The 18,838-nt window shown below is 43.4% G+C and overlaps 1 protein-coding gene across 1 annotated transcript; it reads left to right on the forward strand.

Annotated features, from left to right (window-relative positions):
* Positions 1 to 629: 629 nt before the first annotated feature.
* Positions 630 to 16,571, forward strand: F2RL1 (F2R like trypsin receptor 1). Its single transcript, XM_042906596.1, has 2 exons — positions 630 to 1,004; positions 14,254 to 16,571. Exons 1-2 carry the CDS (start codon positions 887 to 889, stop codon positions 15,363 to 15,365), a joined length of 1,230 nt encoding a protein of 409 aa, XP_042762530.1. The 5' UTR covers positions 630 to 886; the 3' UTR covers positions 15,366 to 16,571.
* Positions 16,572 to 18,838: the final 2,267 nt, after the last annotated feature.

The following is an 18,838-nucleotide window of genomic DNA, read 5'->3' on the forward strand; positions in this document are numbered from 1 at the left end:
CGCCCCTATCCAGCCTTTCTAAACTCCATTTCCTCAGCTGTAAAATGGGAATAATAAACATACTTAATGCGCAGCTTGTTGTTGGGGTTAAACTAGATAATGTTCCAAATCGTTAGCTCTAGGCACTAAAGCAGCTCTTCCAACTATCACCTCACAGACGAGAAAATGGGCCTAGAAGGGCGTGAAGAGGTTTTTTCGAGGTCACAGCTAGTTAACAGCAGAGCCGCAAACCCAATTCCAGATCCCTGACCCCCTGGCGGGACCCGTTCCTGCTCCCCACCGCTTTGTTGGTGACCGAAGCCATCCATGTTGTCTCTGCAGATTAAAAGCTCACCCCTTATCCCCTAGTGCCCGCTACGCTGAGAAGCTTCTACCAATAACCGACGACAAAGTCGGTGAGCTCAGACCGTGGCTTTTTTCCATTTAGCAAAGGGGAGGGAAGGAGACCGGACCCTGGCTCCCCAGGAGTAATTAAAGGGTAATGGTAGTTCTAGGCGTGGCCAGGTCTAAAAGAACTCGAGGTCCAAGCGTTCCGGCCTTTGCATTCCAATACAGCTACTTCACCCTCCCAGCCCCGCCCGCGGGCGGCTCCCGCACCCTCCCCAACAGCAGCTCTCGCACCTGCAGCGCGTAGGTGGGCGCCCGGGCTCCTGGCAAGACTGCGTGGGGCCGGGCCCGCGCGTCGGACGTCCGAAGGGGCGGGGCCGAGCCGCGCGTTCCGGCCCCGGGGCGGGGCCTCGCGCAGGTGCGCGGAGACGCTCTGGTATCACTGAAACTCATCCGTCTCCGGGGAGGCGCGCGCAGAGGCTTGGATTCGGGCAGGTGAGACGGTGGCTTTCTCTTGGAGCGGCGAGTGGGACTCCGAATTTCGAATCATTGGCGGCGAATGCCCTCCCCGCCTGGCGTCGGGGCTGCAGGAAGGATGCGAAGCCTGAGCGCGGTGTGGCTGCTGGGGGGCGCCATCCTGCTGGCGGCCTCTGCTTCCTGCAATCGCACCGTCCAAGGTGAGAAACTCGGTCAAGAAGGGCTCCTGCAGCTAAAGAGCCAGGGGTCCCAGGCACATGCACTGGTGGTGGAAGCTGGGCAGGTGCACGAAAGGTGTTCTCTTGCCGCCGCGGCCACCACCTCTCGCACCCCCTCTCGGAGGCTTTAGTGGGGATCGCTGCGCCGGAGAGCACTGGGCTGGAACAACTGGGAGAGGCTGAAGTCCGCGGAGGAAGAGGAGGGAACGGAGTGCTTGCGTCTAAAGGGTACCTAGAGGGCTCAGCCTCCCCTCCCCAGGGTTGGCTTCTTTGTAAACATTCAGTCATTAAGGCGCTTTTCGCACACTGGTGGCAGGACCTCTTAGACTTAGTTGGCTTATAGCGGTGTGGAATGGGTGAGAGCCCGAGGCCTGGGAAACTTCTTCCTCGCTTTTTGTGACCTCCTCAACTTTCGGAGCCCCCTCTTTGGGGTCGGCTCCCGTAGTTCGAAACCGTCCTGGGGTCCGAAGCTCCTCTGGCATGGTGGATGCCCGGGTATGGAAGGGCCGGACCCCGCTGGGTTTTCGGGGTATTGAGCGCTCAGCCTGGAGTTTTAGGCCAGTTGGGCGTCACGCGGATTTTACAAATGGAACTTCTTGGACCCTGCCATTTATTCGACTAGGTGACCTTACTGCGGCCCTGGGTTTCCGGGCCTTTATATGCCACACGGAACCTATTTGGGCCGCCATTGAGGTCTGTGTGACCCAGGCTGCCCGCTCCGGGAATGGAACAGCACAGGAGCCGTCCCGGCGGTGCTCAGGTGCCAGCTTGTGTAGGGCTGCCGGGTTCCGCAGGTGTCCTGCACCGGGTGTGCTCCGACTTGTCCTCCTGGGGGCGGGATCTCCCCTGCTGAGCAGGCTTCTGAGGGTGTGGGGATAGTTGGCCAAAGATCAAGCTGCTGTGATGCTAACGGGTGCCCGGCTGTTTGTGGCTGTCAGGGTAGTCTCGGAAGGGAGGTTTAAATTTCCCCGTGAATTTTGTAAAAGAGCAAATCACTGTCAACTTGAATTAGATTGAAGAATGTGATTCTTTTGCCTCTGGAATTACAGAAAAGGGTGTTCTAGTATATACTTGAAACTTGCACCACTGTATAACTTTTTTTGGTCAGCATTACAATAAAGGCATTTATTAATTACCAGGAGGTGTTGAAACTGTAACGAACACGTTTGGATTTGCCTTTGTCTTTTAAAGTTGGAAACTTAAGTAAAGCTAAGCATGTGCAAACATTAAGAAAAAAAATGTAGGTATAGATGACCCATAGCTTTTCTGATTTATACAGTTCCTGTAGGGAGGTAGCCCTGAGGATTTAGCTAGTTCTTCTTTGCAGATTGAGGGAGATGGCTGGGAATTGGGCATTCTTGGATAATGTGGTGAACTTGTTTAACAACAACAACAAAATCAAGTTACTTGTTAACCAGAAATATTTAACATTGCACCTTGAGGGTTTTTGTTTTGTTTTTTTTCCCCTCCACACACTTTTTTGTTCCTTTGCATGGTAACTTTCCTAAAGGGTTAGTTAGGTAACAGACTTAGGTAGATGGAGCTTTCCTCCCAACTTGAAAGTAAATTGAATTTGATTGAGAAATAGAGCATCCCCAAAGTTTTTCTGCCCCTTAGCATACCTCTTTGCTCATCCACTTTTACTTGTACCCTTGTGCATGTTTCTCAGTTTGCTACCAGGCAGATATTTGGTTTGATTTTCTTCCCAAGCTTTTTTGATCTCACCCTAAAGACTGACTCATGGAGGGCAACTCTGCCTAGAATATACCTTTCTCATTTTACAGATGGGGGCCACTGAATTGGGGGTGGAGGCAAAGAAAACACTCTGTCAGGCCACATTCTCATTCCAGTCACAACATTAATTGATAATTATTTGTGTAAATATGTTTAATCTGTCTTCCTCCTGGATCATAAACTCTGGGAGGCCATGGACTCTAGTGTCCTCTCCATCACCATGGTCCAGCACGGTCTCATTATCTAAAGGACCTCAGTAAACATTGAATGAGGAATGAAGTGAGGGGACTTGGCCCTAGTGATCTGGCAAGGTGATGGAAGTTTGGCGTTTCAGTCAGCTTGTTTTAAGCACTTCTTTCTACCACATCACAAGCCTAGGAGGTCCCCTATGATTCAGTCATTCTGTTCTTCTTTTGGAGACTGAAACTTCTGTTCTCTTTGTAATTGACTACGAATTATACAAGTAGTATGTGATCACTGTAGAGCAATAATGAACAAAATTTTCTTTGAAAAAGACAAATTTAAATCATTTTCAGTACCCAAAGTATACCACTTCTGACATTTTTTAAATGTTTTTTTAAATAATTTTTTAATGTTTTATTTATTTTTGAGAGAGACAGACACACACACAGAGTAGAGCGGGGGAGGGGCAGAGAGCAAGGGAGACACAGAATCCGAAGCAGGCTCCAGGCTCTGAGCTGTCAGTGCAGAGCTGGACGCGGGGCTCAAACTCGTGAACTGAGAGATCATGACCTAAGCTGACGTCGGACACTTAACGGACTGAGCCACCCAGGCACCCCCACTCCTGACATTTTGGTTTGTATCCTTTCCCATTCTTTCATACATCCTTGCATAAAACATGTACTCACAAGCAGAAAGTCTTTTTGTGCAGCATGGGATTATATAAACATCAGTATCGTGTCAGTAAATAAAAACGCTTTTAAACTCTACAACATGTTATAGGAGGATTTATCATAATTGAAAAATTAATCTGTTAATGGACACATGGCGTATTTCCAATGTTTCGTAATAAGAGAGAAATACTATAATGAATGTGAAGATGGGAGTCTAAATTTCTGTTGGGTTTCTTGCCTGCTTTGTGCATAGTTACTAATTAACCCAAGTAGATGATGTTTTAGTGGTCTGTGTTTGACTTTCTTATGGTTTTATTAGCTGGGCAAGTGTTGAGAAGAAAACAGTTCATCCTGAAAGAACACATGAAAATTTACTGATGTGTACCTAGGGAGAGGTCTCTGGTCATTGAAGCTTTTATTTTTCAGTCTGTGTTCCCAGATATTGGAAGCAAATAGATTTGTGGTGAGGAGATAGTAAGGAAAAGGTTACAAAAGGAGACTTCCCACAAACAAAGTACTTGATCTGTACTTGGTTTGGTGGGGAGGGTGGGCCACTGGAGGATGCTTAAAATAACAAAGAACAAGTAGTAGTTTTAAAGTTAAAGTTGTTAAAAGTTTAAAGAAAAAGTTTTCCATGCATTTCCCCCCACAATTGTCTAAATCAGAAGTGTTGTAAAACAGTGAAAATCCCCCATTCTTTCTCCTCTCCAGTGTCAGTTGACTTCTATGCCCAATACAGTAAAACCTTGCTTTGGGAGCCTAATTCGTTCCGGAAACATGTTTGTAATCCCAAGTACTTGTATATCAAAGCAAATTTCCCCTTAAGAAATCGTGAAAACTCAGGTTATTCATTCCACAACCCCAAAAGATTCATATAAAAATTATGACAATACTGTAATATAATAAAAAATAATAAATCCAAAATATAAAGAAAAATAAACAAATTAACCTGCACTTATCTTTATTTTTTTTTTTAACGTTTATTTATTTTTGAGACAGAGAGAGACAGAGCATGAACGGGCGAGGGGCAGAGAGAGAGGGAGACACAGAATCGGAAGCAGGTTCCAGGCTCTGAGCCATCAGCCCAGAGCCCGACGCGGGGCTCGAACTCACAGACCGTGAGATCGTGAACTGAGCTGAAGTCGGAGGCTCAACCGACTGAGCCACCCAGGCGCCCCTGCACTTATCTTTGAAAACCTTTGTGGCTGGTGTGAGGAAGATGAGAAAGGAGGGTTTTGTGTAGCACAACTTTGTCACTAACGGAATCACTGCTATCTCTTGGCTCAATGGAATCTTTTTCTGCATGGGCGCCACTGTATATGCTCACACGGATGTTGACTATAGTACAATATTAATAAACTCTTGTCATATACTGTATTTAATGTAACTGGCAATAGGTCAGCAGAGGAAAGGGTCTGTATCTGTAGGCAGCCTGACCTACAATGAAGCAAAGCATCCCTAAGCTTATTCTTGTTTGGAAAAGCAAAGGACTGTCAGTAGGTGCTTTGAAGTGCCAAAAAATACACTAGTGCCAGTCGTGGGCACCTACCAATGTTCTGAAAAATAACTGATTTTTGCCAAACACCGCAGCCTGAGACCAAGCATCTGAGCATGGGAGACAATCACCCACAATCCCACATTGTGAGAGAGAGAGAGAGGAAGAAAAACCCTTAGTTGTGATCATGTGATGTTCAGCATCACATACTGCTCACATGTATTATCACTCATTTATGAAGTTAAAATTTAACAGAAATGTTTGCTTGTCTGGCAGAACACTCAAATAACAAGTTACTTGCAATCCAAGGTTTTACTGTATATATATTTTGTAACAGTTGAAGGATTTTATTAGATATACTGTGCCATAATTTTTTTAATGTTTATATACTTATGGTGGGGGGTGGGGCAGAGAGAGAGGGAGAGAGAGAATCCCAAGCAGGCTCAAGGCTCAGTGCAGAGCCCAATGCAGGGCTTGATCCCATGACTGTGACATCATGATCTGAGCCAAAGTCAAGAGTCACACACTTAACTGACTGAGCCACGTAGGTGCCCCACAATTTATTTTTTTAACCTAATCTGCTCATGGTCAGTATGGGGAAATTTATCCATACTTTTATAGGGGGAATATTATTCATTATATAAATGTCAGAAGTTACTGAACTAGTCTCCTTTTTTTTTTTTTTTTTTTTTTTAAGTAATCTCTATGCGTAACGTGGGACTCAGACTTATGACTTGGAGATCAAGAGTCACATGCTCTACCCACTGAGCCAGCCAGATACCCCAAACTAGTCTCCTTTTTTTTTCTTTTTTTTCATCTTTTTTTAAAATGATTATTTATTTGAGAGAGAGAGAGACAGAGTGTGAGTGCGGGAGGAACAGAGAGAGAGAGAGAGAATCTGAAGCAAGCTCCATGCTCTGAGCTGTCAGCACAGAGCCCAACACGAGGCTTGAACTCTCAAACCATGAGATCGTGACCGGAGCTGAAGTCAGATGCTTAACTGACTGAGCCACCCAGGCGCCCCTTTTCTTTTTTTAAATGTAATTTTTTTCATTTTTTTAAGTTTATTTATTTATTTTGAGAGGGAGAGAGAGAGAACAAGTGGGAGGGGGGCAGAGACAGAGGGAGAGAGAGAATCCCAAGCAGGTTCTGCACTGTCAGCACAAAGCCTACTGCGGGGCTTGAACTCAAGAACTGCAAGACCATGACCTGAGCCGAAATCAACAGTCAGACAGTTAACTGACTGAGCCACCACCCAGGTGCCCCCAGTCTCCTTTTTAATAGTTATTGAGACTAACTTTTGTTTTAAAGTTTATGATTACTTTTTTTATTTTTGAGAGAGAGCACGATCGGGGAGGTGCAGAGAAAGAAGGGGATGGAGGATCTGAAGTGGGCTATGTGCTGGCACAGAGCCTGATACAGGTCTTAAACTTACGAACTTCGAGATCATGACCTGAGCTGAAGTCAGATGCTTAACTGACTGAGCCATCCAGGTGCCCAGAGACTGTTTTTATTTTATCATGACACACAATATTGCAGTAAATATTCTTGTACATAACAGTATTTCTGTGCACGTTTGCTAGTATGTATGCAGGGCAGATTCCTCTAAGTAAGTTCATAGGTCCTAGGGCACTTTAAGTTTTGATGTTTTGGCACATTGACCTTGAAAAAGATTGTACCAATTAACGCTCCTTCGAAAAGGAAACCCAAACAATGTGGAGGCCTCTGAAGTCAAAAAAGAAAGTTCTCCCCTCCACACCCATTCTACTCCATAGATAATGGCCATTGTTTATAGTTTGGTTAGTATCCTAGATTTCAGATTTCAAATTATAAATTTAAATTATAATTAAATTATAATTATAAATTATAAATTTGTTATACCAAAGCATATTGCTCTGTCAGGGGCTTTTTTCAGTTGATAGTATATTGTAGCTCTCAATTGCATTTCAGTATTACTGGATAGTAAGTATAGCATCTACTGTTAATGTTAGAAACCATATGGGGATATGGTAAGTTAGGAATAGGGGCTAATGAACATTGCTTATTTTCCTTTTATTTTCCTTTTGCAATTGGGGTGGGGGGTGCTGCTTTGAGTATCTGTAGGTATGTGTTCTTGCATACTTGGGCAAATATTGTTGATTATTGCCCATAAATGGGGATGTTTTTATAGCCAGTACTGTATTTTATTTTCAGTTAAGAATTTTTTTTAATGTTTGTTTATTTTTGAGAGACAGAGCACAAGCGGGAGAAGGGTAGAGAGAGAGAGGGAGACACAGAATCCGAAGCAGGCTCCAGGCTCTGAGCTGTCAGCACAGAGCCTCGCATGGGACTTGAAGTCATAAGCTGTGAGAATATGACCTGGCTGAAGTGAGACACTTAACCAACTGAGCCACCCAGGGGCCCCTATAGCCAGTACTCATGTGCTCAAAGTTCATACGTGCATTTAATTTTTTTCCCCACTATGAAATAGAAAAGATTTTAGCTGATCTATAGATGGGAGATTATAGGTAGGTAGATAGGAAGGTGGATAGATAGGTAGATAGTTGGGAGCTGGGATAGTATCAGTTCTAGACGAGTTCTGGGAGTTTTGGTGACTGACATAGGACATTGTAAGGGGTAAAAGTCTGCACTATGCTGAAAAGGCTTTAAGGATCTTTGAGTAGCATCTTGATGCTTACTAGTGTTAAACAACATGCTCCTGTGTGCTCTGTGACTGGTAAAGTGAGCACAGTTACTATGAATGCTATTTTTTCAATGTTTATTTTATAATGTATTTTGAGAGAGGGGGCATGTGCATGCAGGGGTGGGGACAGAGAGAAAGAATCCCAAGCAGGCTCTGTGCTATCAACGCAGAGCCCAAGGCCTGCTCATTTTCTGGAACCAGGAAATCATGACCTGAGCCAAACTCAAGATCGGACACTTAACCAACTGAACCACCTAGGCGCCCCATGAATGATATTTTTGATTGAGACCATTCAATGTTATATGTTGGAATATTCTCAGGAAATTTTTCTCAATCTCTTCCTCTCTCCTTTTTTTTTTAAATTTTTATTTTAGTATTTCTTACTGTCCCCCCCCCCCCCCCCCTTTATTTTACTGTTCTTATTTAAAACAGATTTTGATCTCTGCAGGAACCTTCCTAACCTGGTATGTGCTTGTTTCTATGGAGAATTTTAAACATACGAAAGTAGAAGATTATAGTGAATTCCACACTCAGTTTCATGATGCTCTAGCCTGTTTTTTGTCATATTTTTTAACAGCTTTGTTAAGATATGATTTGCATACCATACAGTTCACCTACTTAAAGTCTACAGTTCTATAACTTGAAGAACATTCACAGTTGTATATCCATCACCACAATCAACTTTAGAACATTTTCATTACCCCAAAAGAATATCCCACCCCACCCCAGCCCACCCCTGAGCCATCACTCCCCAATCGCCCCATTTCCCCAACTGCTGACACCTATCATTCTACTTTTCTGTCCATGGATTTACTTATTCAGGGCATTTGATGTAGATGAAATCATACACTCTACGTGTTCCCTGGTGACTGACTTCTTGTACTTAGTCTTTACAAGGTTCCTCCATGTTGTAGCGTGTGTCAGTACTTTTGTTGTGAACTAATATTCCACATTTTGTCCATTTATCAGTTGATGAACTTTTGGGGTTGTTTTCCACGTCTTGATGCTTACGAATAGTGCTGTCGGCATCCACGTACACATTTTTGTGTGGACATGTGTTTTTATTTGTCTTAAGCATATCCTAGGAGTGGGAATTGCTGGCTCATATGGCACCTCTACACTTAGCCATTTGAGGACCTGCCGTCTTGTTTTCCACAGCGACTACACCATTTTACATTCCCACCAGAAGTATCCGAAGCTTCCGGTCCTTGTGTTACTTTGAAAGGAGTCCAAATATAATTTCATCTTAAGAGGTTTCAGTATGTATTCATAAAAGATGAAGATTTTGTTGTCCAACATAACCACATAACCACTTAAAATACATCCTTAACATAAAATATTCAGTCCGTATTCAAATTTCTGTCTCATAAGTGTCATAGGTACTACTTTTTTTTTTTTTGTTAAAAATTTTTTTTTTTCCCTGGGGGTGCCTGGGTGGCTCAGTCAGTTAAGCGACTGACTCTCGGTTTCGGCTCAGGTTCGTGGGTTTGAGCCCTGCAATGGTTCCATGCTGATAGCGCAGGGCCGCCTTGGGATTCTGTCTCCCTCTCTCTCTACCCCTCCCTCTCTGTCTTTCTCTCTCTCCCAAACAAATAAGTAAGCTTTAAAAAATTTTGTAAGCTCTACACCCAGTGTGGGGCTTGAACTCACAACCCCGAGATCAAGAGTTACATGCCCTACTGACTAAGCCAGCCAGACCCCTGTATAAGCACTATTTTAAAAGTTGTCTGAATCAGGATCCAAATAAGGCTCACCACACATTGCACAGGTTGATAGGTCTTTTAAATTTTTTAATGTGTGAGTCCCTGCTCCACAGCTGTTTCTCTCTTATTTTGTTTTTGCTTTGTGATTTATATTTTGAGGAAATTAAGTCCTTTGTCCTGTAGCAGTTTCCACATTCGGGATTTTGCTGGGTCCATTCTTGTTGTGTTTTTTGATATATCTTAGTGTTTTCTTTATTTCCGTTAGTTTGGTGGTTGGATCCACGTGCTTGATCAGATTCAGGTTTGTTGTTTTTTTGCAAAGTTAGTTTCATGGTGCTTCTTTTCTTTTTTTTAATGTTTATTTATTTTTGAGAGTGCAAGAGAGCAAGCCTGGGGGGCGGGGGGAACAGGGAGAGGGGAATAGAACATCTGAAGTGGGCTCTGTGTTGACAGCAGCGAGCCTGATGTGGGGCCCGAACTCACAGAGTGTGAGATCTTGACCTGAGCCCAAGTCAGATACTCAGCCCACTGAGCCCATGGGTGCTTCTTGTCTTAGGCACACAATGTCTGGTTATCCTTTTTGTGATATTAACTGTGGAAATCAATGCCTAGGTTTTTCTCCCTTTTATAAAGCAAACTATATAATTTTTGTTGGTACTAAAAAAAATTGAGTTTTCTTTGTGGTAATTCTAAAATCTTGGTGGCTCTGCCCTACAGAAATGCAGGCTAACTCATTGAATTAGTCTCTGGTGGGGTGTGTCTAGGGTGGAGGACCTAGATCTTTAATGGCAGAGTTCATGGGAACACAGTCCACCAGTCAGTTACCAGCTCTGCCCCATTCCCTCTCAGGAGAGTATGTGAACATTTTACAGACACAGGATTTACAGGTTTCTTTTACAGCTCTGGAAGGCTTCAAACATGTTGATATTAATACAAATAAATACATTAATTATTAGAGAAGGAGCTAATTTAAAGATAGTCATTTTTAAAATGGTAACATTTGGGGCACCTGGGTGGCTCAATCGATTGAGCATCTGACTTCTGCTCAGGTCATGATCTCACGGTTCATGAGTTCAAGCCCTGCATTGGGCTCTGCTGGCTGTGAGGCGCCCACTTTGGATCCTCTGTCTCCCTCTCTCTCTGCCCCTCCCCCGCTCTCTCTCACACACTCTCTCTCGAAAATGGGTAAACCTTAAAAAAATAATAAAAATAATAAAATGGTAAAATTTTACGTTTAAAATTTTCTGTTTGAGAAAAAATATCGTGTGGAGTCGGCATAGTTTGGTCTCAAAGGATTACAACACGTGAGCTCAGGTCAGGGCCCCAGAGGGGCAATGCAGTATAGACTTTAGAAGCCTGGACTCTAGAAATCGACTGCCTGGTGTTGAGTCCCGACTCCTATCTCGCAACTGTTTAACCTTGGGAAAGTTACCCAGTTTCTTGGTGTGTCAGTTTACACATCTATAAAAGGATGATCTGTTAATAGTACATCCCTCACAAGGCGGTTGTGAAAGCAAGTTAATACATGTAAAGTGTTGGAAGCCATGTTGGACACAGGATACGAGCCCTTAGTAAGAGCTCTTACTGGTGTGAAGGTAGTTATTGTATTTTGTAGAGCTGTGCTCCTATAGTCCCCAGCTAGTGCTCCTGTTTTGTGTGGATTGGCTACTAACTGGATCAGCCCAAGGCACTAAAGAAATGGGCAGGAGAGCTCTTGATTCTCCCTCATTTCCTTCAGTGGTGTGCCTAGCTGAGCCTCTCGGTCCCTCCCAGGTATGTTGAGCACCTGCCGTATGTCCAGGGCTATGCCAGGGACTGTGGGACTTAGAAAAAAATTATGACATGGTCCTATAATCTCACACAGAGATCCTTACCATTGTGAGGTCCAGGGGGCATTCCACAGACATCTCATCTGTTAATAAAAAAACAAAAAACAAAAAACAAAAAAAACTGGTCTCTTGAGGTGTTTCAAACTTGGTTACTCTGCTAACTGGTTTTGAAAAACAAGTGGGGTCATGAAGTCAGGTAGAGGGTGGTGACTGGCTCTTCATAAGGTTGAACTAGAATACCGTAGAAAGTACTAGAGTGTAGCCTGTGTAATCGAGGTAATTGTTTTGTGAAACTTTTTTTTTTTCCATCATGGATAATACATATTGGAACTGGGTTACCATATAGAATGTTTCTTACTGTTTTAGGCAAGTATTTGAAGAACACTGTAATATATAGCAATATTCTGTTATTTTAATTTAAAGATAATTCATACTCTTTGGAAAAAATTATAAAAGAAATAAGAAGAGATTGGTCTACCTGAGTGTTTAGTTTCCTGTGGCTGCCATAACAAGCGGCACAAGCTGGTGGCTTTATTTATTTATCTTAAGTTTATTTATTTTGAGAAAGAGAGAGCATGAGCAGGGGAGGGGCAGAGAGAGAGGAGAGGGAGAAGCATTCCTTGGCTGGTTCTGGCAGTGCTCCAACCTCTGCCTCCATTTTCATATTGTTTTCTCCTTTCGGTGCTCTCTTCTATTTCTCTCAAATCTCCCTTTGCCTTTATTTTTACTAAAAAAATTTTTTTTAATTTATTTGTTGAGAGAGAGACAGAGGGAGCAGGAAAGGGGCAGAGAGAGAGGGAGAGAGAGAATCCCAAGCAGGCTCCACACTGTCAGCACAGAGCCCAATGCGGGGCTCGAACCCACGAACCAGGAGATCATGACCTAAGGTGAAACCAAGAGTCAGATGCTTACAAGACTGAGCCACCCAGGCACCCCGCCCCCCCCCCCCCCTTGGCCTTTCTTTTATAAAGACACTTGTTGGATTTAGGGCCCACCTAGATAATCCAGAATGATCCTCTCATCTCAATATCCTTAATTACACCTACAAAGATACTTTTTCTTTTTTCTTTGTTTTAAGTTTGTTACTTTTTGACAGAAAAGAAAGTAAGTAGGGGAGGGGCAGAGAGAGAGGGAGAATCCCAAGCAAGCTCACTGTCAGCACAGACCCCAATGTAGGGCTTGAACTTGCAAACTGTGAAACCATGATTGGAGCTGAAACCAAGAGTCCAACGCTCAACCTACTGAGCTACCCAGGTGCCCCAAGATCGTTTTTATTTTCTTTTTTCCTTAAAATTGTTTAATGCTTATTTTTAAGAGAGAGAGACAGACAGAGTGTGAGCAGGGGAGGGGCAGAGAAAGAGGAAGACAGAATCCAAAGCAGGTTCCAGCTCCAAGCTGTCAGCAGAGCCCAATGCAGGGCTCAAATGCATGAACCGTGAGATCATGACCTGAGCCGAAGTTGGACACTTAACCGACTGAGCCACCCAGGCGCCCCAGATCATTTTTCCAATAGGATAATGATCACAGATTCTAGGGATTAGGACATGGACATTTCATTTGGGGGGCTACCTTTCAATACACTACACTAAATGAAAACTGAAGTATTGATCTCCATACCCTTTATTTCTCCACCCAAGCTAACTTAACAGAAACCTCAAGAGAAGTGAACAATCTCGCTGAACATGGGTGCAAAGCTAGGGGACGAAAAAGTAATGACTAAGCATAAAAGTTATCAAATAAACTTGTGAGTATTTTAACCTCCTCCCTGGCATACTGTGATGCAATTTGCTATATTTTCTCTACGTGGTGAAGAGAGAGAGAGACCTGTTCCTCAGAATTCGTGTCATCCAGTTGTCCCTCGTTTTCTTATTCAACTCCATGAACACTTGGTTAGGTAGGATGTAGACTGGATATGCCATTTGTTTGTGGTTTCTAAAGTTTAATGCAAATATGGGAATGATAGCATAAGTTGTTAAAGCTTGCCATGATACTTGCTTGAAAGAACACAAATTTGTCTGAATACAATAGTGCAGTGACCTGTTCCGTGATCTTGAAGCCAGAAGACTTGCCTGCCAGGTGGCCTCCATAGGAAGGTTTCCAGGAGGCCCGCACAAAAGCGGGGGAATCCCTGCCCAAGGCTTGGGCTGTCCTTGTGGGTGGAGAGGGAATGTACCTTGTGCTCCTGGGAATTTCCCTATGTTGGACTTTGGGATAGGGAATGACTGATAGGCCAGGCTGGATCTAGTCTCACAGCCACAGTGAGATGGATGGCCATTATAACAACAGAGAAGGGGTGCCTGGGTGGCTCAGCCCATTAAGCATCCGACTTTTGATCTTGGCTCAGGTCATGATCTCATGGTTTGTGAGATCGTGCCCCGAGTTGGGTTCTGCGCAGAGAGTGCAAAGCCTGCTTGAAATATTCTTTCTTTCTCTCTCTCTCAAAATAAATAAACTTAACACACACACACACACACACACACACACACACACACACACACACCAGTTAGGAACAGTCATTAGACTTTGGGTAGTTTGTAAAAATAAATTGAAGTACTATCAGTTTTTTTGAGATTCAATAGAAATCAATGTTCTATTCCACATGTACCCACAACCCTCTGAAAAAAAAATCCATTGTAAAAAACAAACCAACAAAACCCAATAATCCCATCCCCCAAAGAAAACCCTTGTAAGCATTTTGTACACTCCTGTCTTTAAAGTACTTTTATGTAGGAGCACCTGGCTGGCTCTGTTGGTGGAGCATGCCATTCTTCATCCTGGGGTTGTGAGTTCGAGCCCCACGTTGGGCATAGAGGTTACTTAAAAAAAAAAAAAAAAAAGACAACTTTAAAGTACTTTTATTTAAATAAACCAGCATTACTGCTGAAAGATTGATCTCTGTAATGACCCTTGTCTGCCTGGCCTTTCTTGTACAGGAACCAATAGAACGTCTAAAGGAAGAAGTCTCATTGGTCAGATTGATAGCTCATCTCAAATCACTGGGAAAGGAGTTACGGTGGAACCAGGCTTTTCTGTGGATGAGTTTTCTACCTCCGTCCTCACTGGAAAATTGACTACTGTCTTTCTTCCAATCGTCTACACAATTGTATTTGTGATAGGTTTGCCAAGTAATGGCATGGCCCTATGGGTCTTTCTTTTTCGAACAAAGAAAAAGCACCCTGCTGTGGTTTACATGGCCAATCTAGCCTTGGCAGACCTCCTCTCTGTGATCTGGTTCCCTTTGAAGATTGCCTATCACATACATGGCAACAACTGGATTTACGGGGAAGCCCTCTGCAAGGTACTCATTGGATTTTTCTATGGCAACATGTACTGTTCCATTCTCTTCATGACCTGCCTCAGTGTGCAGAGGTATTGGGTCATCGTGAATCCCATGGTGCACCCCAGGAAGAAGGCAAACATTGCCTTTGGTGTCTCCCTGGGGATATGGCTGCTGATTCTGCTGGTCACCATCCCCTTGTATGTCGTGAAGCAGACTGTCTACATTCCAGCCCTTAACATCACAACCTGCCATGATGTTTTGCCTAAGGAGGTGCTGGTAGGAGACATGTTCAATTATTTCCTCTCTCTGGCCATCGGAGTCTTTTTATTCCCAGCCTTCCTCACGGCCTCTGCCTATGTGCTAATGATCAGAACACTCCGATCTTCTGCTATGGATGAAAACTCGGGAAAGAAGAGGCAGAGAGCCATCAAGCTCATTGTCACCGTCCTAGCCATGTACCTGGTCTGCTTCACTCCCAGTAACCTTCTGCTTGTGGTGCATTATTTCCTGATTAAAACCTGGAGCCAGAGCCACGTCTACGCCCTGTACATTGTAGCCCTCTGCCTCTCCACCCTCAACAGCTGCATTGACCCCTTTGTCTATTACTTTGTTTCACAAGACTTCAGGGATCATGCAAAGAATGCACTCCTTTGTCGAAGTGTTCGTACTGTAAAGCGGATGCAAGTATCCCTCACATCCAAGAAATTCTCCAGGAAATCCAGCTCTTACTCTTCAAGTTCAACCAGTGTTAAAACCTCCTATTGACTTTTGCAGCCCCTCCGTTGGTTGTTTTACAGGAGGATTTGGAACCTGCTTGGTGTTATGGGTATGTTTCTGTTGTTCCCTGACCAAGTGGGTCTCACCACATACCACCATGTATATGCAACATCTCTCAGGATTGCTGGAAGCTTCCCTGTTTGCATGAGGAAAGTCCCCCAAATTAATACAGATGTCAGTTTTAGACTTCTTCTCAGATGCTCCCGGAAATGCAACCAACAGAAGCAAATTTTTCAGACGACGGTGAGAACACAGAGACCCAGTGACTTGTACAAACTAATGTTGGCGTGAAGACAGAGCTCTTAGCTGAGACTACGTTTCTTTTACATCTGGGCTCAGTGCCAGCCCTGTTAGGGCTTCAGTGCCCTCAGAGATGATCAGACCAACTGACTGACTTTACAGATGAGGAGGCTAAAGAGGCGAAGAAGCTACTCGCAGTAGGGGAGCTTCCATTCCAACCAATGGCAGCCAGTTAGTGTTGGACAGTACAGTGAGAATGTTCAGTGGAGTCCTCCTCCCACCTCCTCGTGGCTCTTGTTTACAAATGCAGGTTCGTCAGACTCAGGAATGAGAGCTCAGGGTCTGGGTCAGAAACCTGCGTTTTAATGAGCCTCTGCTGCATGTGCTCACACACACCAGCCTTTGAGAACCATGGGTCTGGGTGCTGCTTCTACTGACAAGGTACCACCGGAGAAGCATGCAGTGCTCTGGGTGTCTTTTGCAAGCAGCTTGTGATGACGTCTCTTTGTTGTCTCATCAGGGCTTTCAGTCATTTATCAGTCCTTTGAGGTTTTGGGTGTGCCCTTACCACGACAAGGAAAATACAGTGGAGATTTTAAAGGTGGAAATACAAATTGTGTGTAACTGTATACTGACTCAGAATCTTCAGGTAGTGTGAGTGACAGATTGTTTCAAAGGAAGGATGGCATTTGCCACTTAGTATTTTTCGTAATTATAGTTGGACTATTTATTGTCAGTTTTCTTCACTTGCTACCAAATATGACATTGTAATGCCTTCACTGGATTTGAACCACATCTGTTTGGGAAAGAATGCTAAAGAGGTGTGATTTACAGTATATTTAGGGGGCTATTTACCCCAAACTGAATTTGTAACTGTTGTATTTGTGGTTTTTTTGGAAATAATTTTATTGTAGAGATTTATAAATAACGCATGACCCTGTTTTTTACAACTTATTTTTGAGTTGTGTGTTTTGTGGGTTATTTCTGAGGGAGGGCATGGGAGAAGGGAAACCCCAGCATTGCTCTTATAAAAAGAAATTATGTGTTGCTCACACTGTATTTCTTAGATAAACAGGGCCATACTCTGTATATTGCTTGGTGACAATTGTTTTCACTTAACATTTTAGCATTTTTTCCATGTCTGTGTCTATAGGCTGACCTCCGTTTTTTTAAGGGATACAGACTTTGGGGTGCATGGGTGGCTCAGTGGGTTAAGCGTCTGACTCTGACTGGGGTCCTGATCTCGCGGTTCATGAGTTCGAGCCCTATGTTAAGTTCTCCACTGACAGCGTCAAGCCTGCTTTGGATTCTGTGTCTCTCTCGCTGCCCTTCCCCTGCTCATGCTCTATCACTCTTTCTCCTTCTCTTTCAAAAATTAAGTATTAAGAAAAATTGTTTTAAAGGATACAGACTTTAATTTGGGGATATATTGTGATGTATTTAGTCATCTCCCTACTGATGTTTCCTGAAGTCTCCTCTTTTTTTGTTGTGGTTATTAAAACAGTGCTGCACTGGACATCAGAGTAGACATCTTTGTGAGTATTTCTGTAGGATACGTTCCTGAAAGTAGAATGACCAGGTCAAAAGTTAGATAAGCATTTTAAATTTCGGTAACTCTCACCAAATTGCCTTCAGTAATTTGTGTTTCTACCAAAATAGTACCTTTGCACCTGTTTCCTGAAATGCTCTTCGACATGTGACCTATCATTGTTTTGAAATTTTGCTAATTTGACTAGAAACAAAATCTTAGCTGTTGTTGTACTTTGTACAGAAGCAGCACAGCTTAGTGGCTAACAGTGTAGCTCTGAGCTGACAGGCAGGGCTGAATTCTGATCCCATCATATCTTGTTGGGGTTTTTTTTTACTTTAAAAAAAATTTAATGTATTTTTTAAATGTTCATATATTTTTGAGAGAGAGAGAGCACACGAGTGGGGCAGGAGCAGAGAAAGCAGACAGAGGATCCGAAGCAGGCTCCATGATGACAGAAGTGAGCCCATATGTGGCCCTGACTCACAAACCACGAGATCATGACTTGAAGCCAAAGTCAGACACTTAACTGACAGAGCTACCCAGGCACCCCCATCATATCTTGTTTTGTGAGCTTAGGGAAGATGCTTCTCTGTGCCTTAGTTTCCTCATTTTGTAAAATGAGGATAATGATATTTTCCTTATAGTGTGGGGATGAAGTGTTTGGCACATTTATGCACTCAGAAATATTACGTAGCATTGTTGCTGTTCTCTGACTGCTAATGAGATTTCATTTCTGATCTGCCCCTTTCCACTCCAGTGCCTGTTTACACCCTGCCTTCCTTGCTTGCTCTGTTCTGAGTCTCCCAGCAGGCTTAGGTTGTCCTCATTTCACAGGTAAGAAACCAAAAGATGGTGGACACTGAGGAACAAAGCAGCGGAAACAGATGGCTCACAGGGGCCCTGCAGGAGGTGTATGGGCTGATCCGTGAGGAACTTACTTTGGTATTTGCCATTTCTTTGTTAGTCATTTTTATAATACATGCTGGTGTATGAAACTGAACAAGAACATATAAAATGAGAATTTCCTTTCCTATCCATGCCCATTCTCATTGCCCAAAGGAAATTTTTATAATAACTTACCTACAATATCTATATGTCTATTATACAATTAAAACAAATACATGTATATATATACACATGTGCATATATATTAACTAATTATACACATGTGCATATATATTTACTAATAAATCAGCTAATATGGATCTTCCTCATTATTTTTAAAAATATTTATTCATTTTTGGGGCACCTGGACGGCTCAGTCGGTTAAGTGTCCAACTTCGGCTAAAGTCATGATCTCATGGTTCATGAGTTCGAGCCCCACATCAGGCTCTGTGCTGCCAGCTCGAAGCCTGGAGTCTGCTTCAGATTCTGTGTGTGTCTCTCTCTCTGCCCAAATCAAGCTTGCACTCTCTCTGTCTCTTAAAAATGAATAAATGCTAAAAAAAATTTTTTTTTAATTTATTCATTTTCAAGAGAGCAAGAGATCGTGAGCAGGGGAGGGGCAGAGAGAGAGAGGGAGACAGAGAATCGCAAGCAGGCCCTGCATTGTCAGCATAGAACCCAACGCTGGGCTCGAACCCACAAACCAGGAGATCAGGACCTAAGATGAAATCATTGGACGCCTAGCCAACTGAGCCACCCAGGGCCCCATCTTCTTTATTATTTTTAATGACGAGGTAGTTATTCC

The sequence above is a fragment of the Panthera leo genome, chromosome A1, assembly GCF_018350215.1.
Source record: "Panthera leo isolate Ple1 chromosome A1, P.leo_Ple1_pat1.1, whole genome shotgun sequence".
In the NCBI taxonomy this organism is placed as follows: domain Eukaryota; kingdom Metazoa; phylum Chordata; class Mammalia; order Carnivora; family Felidae; genus Panthera; species Panthera leo.